Source organism: Brassica napus, chromosome C2 (assembly GCF_020379485.1).
Source record: "Brassica napus cultivar Da-Ae chromosome C2, Da-Ae, whole genome shotgun sequence".
Lineage (NCBI taxonomy): Eukaryota > Viridiplantae > Streptophyta > Magnoliopsida > Brassicales > Brassicaceae > Brassica > Brassica napus.
Genome location: NC_063445.1, coordinates 24,579,470 through 24,590,568, shown reverse-complemented (window position 1 = coordinate 24,590,568; position 11,099 = coordinate 24,579,470). Strand labels below are relative to the sequence as shown.

The 11,099-nt window shown below is 39.0% G+C and overlaps 1 protein-coding gene and 1 pseudogene across 1 annotated transcript; both read left to right on the top strand.

The window, feature by feature from the left end:
• Positions 1-3,716: 3,716 nt before the first annotated feature.
• LOC106412417 (receptor-like protein 15) lies at positions 3,717-4,665 on the top strand. The gene has a single exon (XM_022696526.2). It carries the CDS (start codon positions 3,932-3,934, stop codon positions 4,592-4,594), a length of 663 nt encoding a protein of 220 aa, XP_022552247.2. The 5' UTR covers positions 3,717-3,931; the 3' UTR covers positions 4,595-4,665.
• A 663-nt stretch (positions 4,666-5,328) lies between these two features.
• On the top strand, positions 5,329-8,935 carry LOC106413514 (annotated as a pseudogene).
• The last annotated feature ends 2,164 nt before the right edge of the window (positions 8,936-11,099 follow it).

Genomic DNA, 11,099 nt, shown 5'->3' with positions numbered 1-11,099 from the left:
CTGGTGCAAAGGTGTCTAGATAGTCCTCTCCATACACTTGTGTGTATCCTCTTGCCACCAGTCTGGTCTTCTTTCTTTCTGGCTTCCCATTTGCAAGATACTTAATGGTATGTATGAGTCTGCTGGTCACGGCTTTCTTCCCTTTTGGAAGTTCTGTCTCATACCAGGTGTTGTTCTTCTCCATGGCCCTCATTTCATCATCCACCGATTTCCTCCATTCATCATCTTCCATAGCTTCTGCATATGTTCTTGGTATCCATTCCAGGTCCAATGAACTCATAAAGACTTGATGTTCTTCTGGATAGTGAGCTAGGGAGCATAATCCACTTTCTGGATGTGCCACAGCTTGAGCATTGTAGTAAACAAAATCATTTTTAACCCAATCTGAGGCTGGTCTTCTGATCCTTGTACTTCTCCTTAGGACTTGTGTCTGCTCAGGTTCATTACTGCTGCTTGGTTCTCCTTCTTGAGCTTCAGTGTCTGGTTGTCCCATCTCATCTTGATCATGAGATAATACTGGGTTTTCTTCAGGTTGAGCTTGCGCCGGTTGATCTTCATTCCCCCCTTCATGGTCAGGATGAGAGTCTTCAGTGTTATGAACCATGGTCTCTTTATAAGGAGTAGTGTCCCGGCCTTTCTCTGGTTCCTTTTCTAGGTTAATGCCGAGTCTTTCCATAAGAATCTTCAGGTTGTTAGCTCTGTCCGAGGCAGAATGAGATAGATCTTTGAGTTCCTCCCAACTCTTCTCATCATAATAGGCCTTGGATTCCATGAACTTAACATCTCTGGATACTAGGACTCTCCTTGTCTCTGGTACATAGCATTTGTACCCCTTTTGGTGCGTAGAGTATCCAATGAACATTGCCTTTGTGCTCTTTGCCTCCAGTTTGTTTCTTAGTTCTCCTGGAATCAAAACAAAGCACACACACCCAAACACACGCAAATGATCAATTGATGGTCTAGATTTGTTTAGTACCTCATATGGGGTGGCATCAAAGAGGACTCTTGTAGGTGTGCGGTTGATTAGGTAGGTGGCTGTGACTACTGCATCCCCCCAAAACCGCTTGGGTACATTTGTATGGAACATCATACTCCTTGCCACTTCCATCAAGTGTCTATTCTTTCTTTCAGCCACACCATTTTGTTGGGGTGTGTAAGGACAGCTGGTTTGTTGAATGATTCCATGTGAGGCTAGATGTTGTTTGAAGGCTGTGCTAGTATATTCACCACCATTATCTGATCTAAGAATTTTAATCTTAACATTGAAATGGTTAGTAATATAGTTCTGAAAATTTTTAAATGCTTCTAGCACCCTATCCTTAGATTGCAACAAAGTGATCCATGTGTATTTAGATTTTTCATCAATGAATGTCACAAAATATTTATGTTGTTCTCTAGATACACATGGAGCAGTCCACACATCAGAGTGAATCAAATCAAAGCAGTTTTCATATTGGGTTTTTGATTTAGGAAACACAGTTCTGCAATGTTTTCCTAATATACACGCTTCACACTCATTTTTAAAAGAAATACTAGGCAACAGGATGTTCAAGGCACGAGAATGGGGATGTCCTAGTCTAGCATGCCAGATTTCATCTTTAGGGAATTCAGAAACAGAATGAAACACACACGATAATTGAGATACAGGTCTTGTGTCCTCAAGTAAGTACAAGTCTCCCTTGGTAACACCTTTGCCAAGCAACTTACTAGAATCAATATCCTGAAAGTATACACTGTTAGGCGTGAAAGTAACTTGACAATTGAGATCATTAGTTACTTTTTTAACAGACAGTAGGTTTGAGGCAAATGTAGGCATATAGAAAGCTTTAGATTCTTTATCAAACAATCTAAGTTCACCTACACCTTTTATTGGAATTTTATCTCCATTTGCTATCATCACATTTCCTAAAGCCGGTTCTATGTTCTTAATCAGTTCTAAATCACTTATCATGTGATGAGAAGCACCAGAGTCTATAACTAAGGGCTTAGCCGATTTAAAATTATTCATAGAACCATTTGCATTGTGAGAAGCATTAAGGGAGATACCAAGAGTTTTAGATATACCAGATTCCTTGAGAGCCTTGATGAGAGCGGTTAAGTCAGACTTCTTGATGGTCTCATCTAGATTGGCTCTTGGCGTGGCATAGCCTGATGTGGAGGCAGTAGCTCTTCCCACACCTAGGTTGCTTATACCCATGGTGATTGGTGTTGTTGGCTCAGCACCATCAGTTGAGAAGTTGGCTCTTGCATCTTGGTATTGAGGGCGGTTGTCCCTAAATTTGTTGGGCTTGAGGTGCGGATGTAGTATCCAGCATTTGTCCTTCATGTGGCCCTTCTTCTTGCAGTGATCGCAGGTCAAGTTTTTCTTCTCATCTAGCTTGTAAGCTGCCTTGTTTGACACGGCTCGTTCAGCTTGATGTGCCATGTTTAAGTCTCCCTTGCCTCCAAATAAGCCCACAGAGCCTTCTTCCTTCTGAATTTGAGCGCATACTTCATCCAGGTCAGGTAACTTGTCAGCTCTCAGGATGTGCTTGATTAAGCTCCCATAAGATGGATTAAGCGTGAGCAGTAGTCCAAACACTCTGTCCTCTTCACGCCTGGTTAAGAGAGTGGCGGGGTCGGTAGTATGTGGTCTGAGTAGTTCCATCTCTGCCCAAAGAGACCGGAACTTGCCAAAGTGAGGCTGGAACTCCATATCTCCTTGGTTGAGGGTATTGATAGCTCTTTTTACTTCAAAGACCCTTGTAAGGTTGGAGGTATTTCCATACACTTTGTAGAGTGTATCCCACAGCTGCTTGGTAGTTTCACAGTAGGAGTAAGACTCCATGATGGCGGGTTCTAGGGAGCTAAGGAGCACTGTGAGAACCATGAGATCTTCCTGAGCCCATTTGTCTTCATCAGTAGCTACCACAATCTCCTGTCCATCTTCTCCTTGGGTGGTTTGTTTTGGAGCTGCTTCTGCTGAGACATGACTCCACAAACCCTTTCCTCCAAGGGCAATCTTCACCATCCTGGCCCACAAGAGGTAGTTAATCCCCTTCAGGGTCACAGGTATGCTGATGCGGTTGTTGTTATTGTTGTTGTTGTTCTCCATCTTGGGGATTTACTTGGTCAGAGGTAGAGTTTAAGAACTAGAAACAGAGTTTTGATTTTGCGGAATTTAGAAAGGTTTCAAGATTGTTGCTGCTCTGATACCATGATAATTTGTGGGATTATGAGAGCTTCTAAGTGTTTTAACCGTGATGAAGCACACGAACAAAGTAAAAAAGGAGTGAAGTAACCGTAAGTATTTGAGAGAGAAGAGAAATTTGAGAATTTAAGAGAATGAGAGGATTTGTGAGATTGAGAGAATGAAAGAAATGTTTGTATTGAATTGTGTGTTTAATTGTGTAACATACATGGTGTATTTAAAGGAAACAAAAGCAATAAGCACTCAATGGTGGAAGACTAAATAACTAGTAGTGGACTAGCCACTCCTCCCCATTTGGTAAGTGATATGGCCACTCCTCCCACTTCCTCCACTAACTAGTAGTGGACTAGCCACTCCTCCCTATTTGGTAAGTGAGATGGCCACTTCTCCCACTTCCTCCACTACTTCCCTTTGTTTAATTCTTCATGTCAACATATTCCTGAGTTCATCAAAACACAGAACATCAGCGTTCTTCTTCTCCGAGGGAACGACTTAACCGGTCGTATTCCTCACCAGTTGTGTGGCCTAATAAACATCCAGCTTCTAGATATTTCGAGAAACAGATTGAATGGTTCCATACCATCATGCCTCAGCAATACATCATTTGTTACAGGGAAGAAATGTACATCATATGATTATGATTTTGGCATTTCTTTCCCTTCTGATGTCTTTGATGGTTTTTCTCTGCAACAAGACATCTCTTCCACACAAAATTCCAGTAGATATTTCAAGTCTCTGCTCATGCTTGATCCGTTTAGTATGGACTACAACGCAAGCACTCAGACAAAGATCGAGTTTGCAACGAAGTACAGATATGATTCCTACATGGGTAAAAACCTCAAGCTATTGTATGGGTTGGATCTCTCGGAAAACGAGCTGAGTGGTGAGATCCCAGCTGAGTTTGGAGAGCTTATGGAACTAAGAGCTTTTAACCTTTCTCACAACAATTTATCAGGTGCTATACCAGAGAGCTTTTCAGGTATGAAGAATGTGGAGAGTCTTGATATTTCTTTCAATAGATTACAAGGCCGGATCCCACCAGAACTGACACAGCTGAGCACCCTCTCGGTCTTCAAGGTCTCGTACAACAACTTATCAGGAGCTATTCCACAAGGGAGGCAGTTTAACACTTTTGACACACAAAGCTTTGTAGGTAATAATCTTCTTTGTGGACAACCAACAAGCAGAAGCTGCAACAGTGGTACGTTTCAAGAACCAGATAGTGGAGTGGAAGATGATGATGAATCTGCAATCGACATGGAGTCTTTCTACTGGAGTTTTGCTGCAGTCTATGTGACCATGCTTGTTGGATTATTTGCGTCTCTATCTTTTGATTCTCCTTGGAGCAGATTTTGGTTTCACATGGTGGATGCTTTCATTAACAAGGTGAAGAATCTTTTGTAGTACAAAACTTTAAATTCTCTAGATATGGGGCTGTTCTTCAAAAAGCCTCCTTTACATATGTACTAAAACCAGAAAATAACTTGTGTTTGGTTCCTTATGTACAATCTTTGTATGTCTTTGAATAGAGGGAATAAATGTAATGTATTTATCCAGTTTTTTTTCTTGTCATCGTTATCCAAATTTCATTAGGGAAAAATATACTCCCTCCTTATCACTTTAAGTGGTGTTTAAGGTTTTTACACAAAATTAAGAAAAACATAATTTTTTATGCAATTTATCTTGGTTACGTGAAAATAACATTAAATGAAACTAGTTCAACCAATAAGAAAATGATGTAGCATTTTGTAACTGGTCACAAATTTCAAATAACATTAAATTCTATCTAGAATAGTGAGAACATCATTTATTATGAAACAAAATAAAAATCTTTAAACACCACTTAAAATGATGCAGAGGGAGTACCAGACATTAATTATGCAAAAGATGGAAGTAATCTTCATAGCTAATACAAGAATTAGTATTTTGCCATATTTTTTCCTTTTTATTTGAATATGCTCCCCCTATGTATATGAAAGATTGATGTTCTAACATTTTCATATATATTAAGAAACAATAAATTGATTACTCTGTTTATCAATTTTTGGATTCACAATAAAATTTTACTACTCATATTTTTACATTTTATTTGATGTTTTAGTTTTTTTAAAAAAGTGCATCAACTATACTCTTTTTGTAACTTTTTTTGACCTGCATAACATTCATGAATCTATTGAAACGATTTCAAGTACCATGAAAATGTTTCATTTTTGTACTGTCCTCCTTCACATTGCAACTCCTAGATAATAGTTAAACGGCCTCTTAATTGTATTGTGAGGAACTGAGGATAAAGAAGTGCCACTGCTATTGCAAACAATTTTTTTATATGTTAGCTGTGCTTTTAATCTTTGCTGAAGTTGATGATGCTAAGCACGCCACAAGTATATATGCCAATATGATATAGTTGTTTGTGCACTGATGAAATTTGACTTTGTATTTATGTATTTTCTTATGCAACTTGGGTTTTCCTATTCCTCTTTGGGCATCAAAACTCACGATCAGATTTTTAAACTTTCTGTATTTTTTTTGTAGCTCAATCAAATGGAGAGGAAGGTGTTCTTTGGTCGAAACCTGATTTGGGTGATTTTATTGTTGGCACAACTACGTGGATGCAAAAGCTGTATTAATAAAGAAAGGATGGCTTTGTTAGGCCTCAAGAATTTTATGGTCTCAATTAGTGGAGGAAGGGACCCCGAGTTTGTTCTCCCTACTTGGACTAATGACACAACGAGCGATTGCTGCAGGTGGAAGGGCATTGAGTGCAATCGTACCAGCAGGCGGGTCACTGGAATTTCAGTTGTTGAGGGGATCTATGGAGAGAGTTCACTTCTAAATCTTTCTTTGTTGCATCCCTTTGAAGAGGTTCGAAGTCTGTACTTATTTGAGTCCAGATTCAATGGATTGTATGATGATGTGGAAGGTTCATCAAGCTTCTCCTAGTGAAACTTCTATTCCTTAACATATATGGTCGTATTTCCTTGGGCTCTCTATTTTAAGACATTTCCCCTGCATTCTAAAGAACTATAGTTTCTTTGATCCTTTTAATTCTTGAAAGTTTAATACCATTAGAACTATGTTTCTTAGAATTTTCTTGCATCAAAAAGATAATTAAGCTTTATCTGTAGTAACTAAGTTGATGATGTCTATGACATGCCCATGCACCACAAAATTACATTCAATGGCCAGTCACGTTTCCTTCCGAAGTGCATGCTTCAGTTGCATGTAGATTACAATGGAACTGCTGAACCAATTCAAGTAATTAGAGTGAGCTATACTGTTTTAGTATACATTGTTGACAAGATATTATTTTGGCAGGTTATAAAAGTCTAAGGAGATTAAAAAACTTGGAGATTCTCGATTTCACTTCGAATGAATTCAACAACAGCATCTTTCGTTTTCTTAATGCTGCTACATCACTTACAACTCTGTTTCTTCGCAACAACAAGATGGTTGGGCCTTTTCCAGCTAACGGTTTGTGTTTTAATATTTGTAACGTGGTTATCTTGTACAACATTTACTGATGATGTCTCTGATAGACCAATTCAATCTATAGTTATTATCAGAAAATTTTAAGTCAGTTTATGTCATTTGTATATATGTTTGACTCCCCTTTCAGAACTTAAAGATTTGACAAAATTGGAACTGCTGGACCTGAGTAGCAACAAATTTAATGGCTCTATACCAGTACAAGGTAGCTCAGAATTTTCTGTCGATGCATAATTTTCTTAAGGAGGAAATTTAGTCGATTGTGTGGCTGTATGTAACATTTTAAAGTGGTTCATGTATTCGTGAAATCTTAATTATGTTCATAGGTGAACTTGTTTACCTTTGTGTGGTTTTGTCTTGTAGAAGATCTTATCTTCTCTGAGGAAGATGAAGGCTCTGGATCTAAGTGGTAATGAATTTTCTGGCTCAATGGAATTGCAAGGCAAGTCTGCACAAAACTTCAAGTGTTGTTCCATTAAGATTGGTGGTAAAATTCACGTTTATTTAAGGACCCTTTATTTAAATGTCTAAAATATCTGTGTTTGGTCACTGTAGGTATTTGTGAACTGAAAGATTTGCGAGAGCTAGATCTCAGTAAGAACAAACTAATAGGTCAGTTTCCCTTATGTTTAACTAGCTTGAGTGAACTTCGAGTTCTTGAGCTCTCATCAAACCAATTGACCGGTAAGCTACCATCTGCTCTCGGTAGCAGCACATCCCTTGAGTACTTATCACTGTTTAATAACAACTTTGAAGGCGTCTTCTCATTCGATTTGCTCGCCAACCTTTCAAAGCTGAAGGTGTTCAAACTTTATTCAAAATCCAAATCACTTAAGGTAGTGTCGGATGGTTCTTGGAAGCCAAGATTTCAATTAAGTGTTATTGTACTAGGATCTTGCAACTTGGAGAAGGTTCCTCATTTTCTCCTACACCAAAAAGATTTGCGTCAAGTTGATCTCTCTGGAAATAATATTTCTGAAGATTTTCCTACATGGCTGTTAGAGAACAATACGAAGCTGGAGGTTTTGCTTATACAGAATAATTCTTTTTCGAATTTTCAGCTACCAAAATCTGCTCACAACCTTATTTTCCTGGATTTGTCAGTGAACAACTTCAATCACCTCATTCCTGAGAACATTGGCTGGATACTTCCTCATTTACGGTATATGAAACTATCAAACAATGGTTTTCAAGGAATGATTCCATTTTCCCTGGGTAACATGAAAATGATTGAGTTTCTGGATATATCTCACAACAATTTCCATGGGAATTGCTGCCAAAAAGTTTTGTAGATGGTTGTTATTCCTTGAGAATACTGAAGTTGTCATATAACAAGCTAAGTGGAGAGATTTTTAGAGAATCCGCAAACTTTACTGATATTATTATTATGGTGCTGTCTATGGATAACAATCTGTTTACAGGAAAAATTGGCCGAGGTTTGCGGAGCATGACATCTTTGTATATTCTTAACATGTCAAACAACAGTCTCACAGGCATTATTCCAAGTTGGATTGCCGAACTTCCAGACTTATTTGCATTATTGGTTTCAGACAACTTGTTGGAAGGTGAAATACCTATTTCCTTGTTCAACATGCCTAATCTCGGGTTCTTAGACCTCTCCGGAAACAATTTGTTTGGGAATAAATATACCTCCATATGTGAGATCTCTTTTTGGGGCAGCGTTTTTCCTGCATGACAATAATTTATCAGGGGCTATTCCAGACACATTGCTTGGAAATGTCACCATACTCGATTTGAGAAATAACTGGTTGTCTGGTAATATACCGGACTTCATCAACACACAAGAAATTACTATTCTTCTTCTGCGGGGAAATAATTTAACTGGTCATATCCCTCATCGATTGTGTAGCCTAAGCAATCTCCATCTTCTGGATCTTGCTAAAAATACATTGAGTGGATTCATACCTACATGTCTCAGCAATATATCATTTTCTGGGAATGAGGATAAACTATATGGTTATGATTATGAGATGGGTTACATTCCCAGTGGTGTTTTTTCTACTTCCGAGCTATTTCAAGACTCCACTACAACAAATAATATTGGTATATATTTCAAATCTCTGCTGGTGCTAGATCCGTTTAGTATAGACTTCACTGCAGGCGCCCGACTAAAATTGAATTTGCAACAAAACATCGATATGATGCTTACATGAGTGGAAATCTCATGCATATGGTTGGACTGGATCTCTCTGGAAATGAGCTTATTGGTGAGATTCCAGTAGAGCTTGGAGTTTGATATGATCATAGAAGCAAAGGAAATGTCACGTGACAAGCTGATGACCTGTCACCTGCACAATAAGAAGAAGAGAAGGCAGTTACATTGAAGAGAAGAGTATAAATAAGAGAGATGATTGTTATTGAGAATCAGTTAGTTTGTTGGAGCCTTGTGTCTTGGGCTTGTTTCTCCATTAGAGATTCAAGATAGCTTTCTCTGTAATTCCATTGTAATTCCTCTGTTCTTGATAAGAAAGTGTGTGAGTTCTTATCAGAGTTCTTCTTGCACTACGAGTTCTCAATCTTTCTCACAACTACTTATCAGGAGTGATACCAGAAAGATTTTCAGGTATTAAGAATGTTGAAAGCCTTTATCTTTCATACAACAGACTAAAAGGTCAGATCCCACCAGAACTAACAAATTTGAGCAACCTAGCTGTGTTCAATGTATCATACAACAACTTATCAGGAGTCATTCCACAGGGAAGGCAGTTCAACACCTTTGATGCACGAAGCTACTTAGGCAATCCTCTGCTATGTGGGAAACCAACGAACAGAAGCTGTGACTTTCGAGAACCAGATTATGAAGATAAAGACGATCAAAGCCCAATAGACATGGAGTCTTTCTACTGGAGTTTTGCTGCAGCCTATGTTACAATACTTGTTGGAATAATTGCATCTCTCTCTATTGATTCTCGTTGGAGCAGAGCTTGGTTTTACATCGTTGATGCTTTCATCCATAGGGTGAGGAATTTGCTGTGGTAATCTAATATTGATGCTAAATCTTTTAATGTTCGAGTTTCTTTAATTGTACCCACCCGGTGTTGCTCTTGAAAGAAGCCTCATGTTTTGTGTAACAAAGTCAAAACTTAATTGTGTGTGGTTTCTCTGAACTTTCGTTAAATAAAAGTGATGCATCAAGCATATCTTAAAATAGTTTGGTCTAATACATACTCTCAGAGTGTAGATCAGTCTATGTTCTCCCTACTTGGATCAGTGACACAAAGATACATTTTTGCCGGTGGCCCGGTGGGAGTGCATTCTTACAAGCAAATAGATGACTAGAATTTTCTTTGGTGAATGTTACCTAAATTTTATCTCTGCTTCATCCTTTTGAAAAAGCTCAAAGTCTGGACTGGGTACGGAATCAGTGGCTTGGTTGATGATGTGGAAGGTATTTATCAGGGTTTGCCTAGTGATTAACATTTTGCTTTGCAACGCCACTTTGATCTTTTTTTCCTAGTGGACAAACTCTTAGTATTTTGTTTTTAATTCAGGCCATGTTCGTTTACGTGTCGCGCGACCTGCGACCTGCGACCTGCGACTAAGATTACGTTCGTTTACGTATCGCGCCACCTGCGACTTGCGACCTGCGACTAAACATGCGACCTGCGACTAAAACTATGTTCGTTTACGTGTCGCGCGACCTGCGATCTGCGACCTGCGACCAGTCGCGCGATCAAAATTTTCTTAATTTTTAATCGCTGTTTTTTCGGGCGACTTAGATGGGAACCCGCGACTGGTCGCGCGATCAGTCACGCGACATCAAAACGAACAACAACCTGCGACTTGCGACTTGCGACCAATCGCAGGTCGCATGTTACGCGACAGCAAAACGAACAACAACCTGCGACCTGCGATCAGTCGCAGGTCGCATGTCGCAGGTCGTAGGTCGCAGACATGTAAACGAACACGGCCTCAATCTTCTGATATTAAACTGCGCATACATTTGCTCCGTTTATGTATTTCCTTCTTGATGTTTGTTGTGCCATGTTGCATTTCACTAAATAAACAAATATATTAAACTGCGTACTTTCTCCAAATAGGGGAATATTTTATTTCACTAACCATACAGATAGAAGATCTTCAAGGTCTGAAGAGCTCCGCACCTCACTAAATAAACAATACCTTATTGATGTCTCTAGGTTTTTGCTACTTGTTTATATGTTTTTATTATATTTTTCTTGATTATTTGTAGTTTTTCGTTTTTATTTCAGGTATATAGGTGATTGAGCGCGTTAGGAACCATTGACATGTGCATACTGGAATTTCAAGGGATTTTCATATTCATCAGAAGGGGTTAGAGCGCAGAACGAACAACGGATCGAATCGAGACGCGAATAAAAGGAAGAGAAAAGAACTCATCGATCGATTGGAAAACCCATCGATCGATGCGGCGTTCTAATCG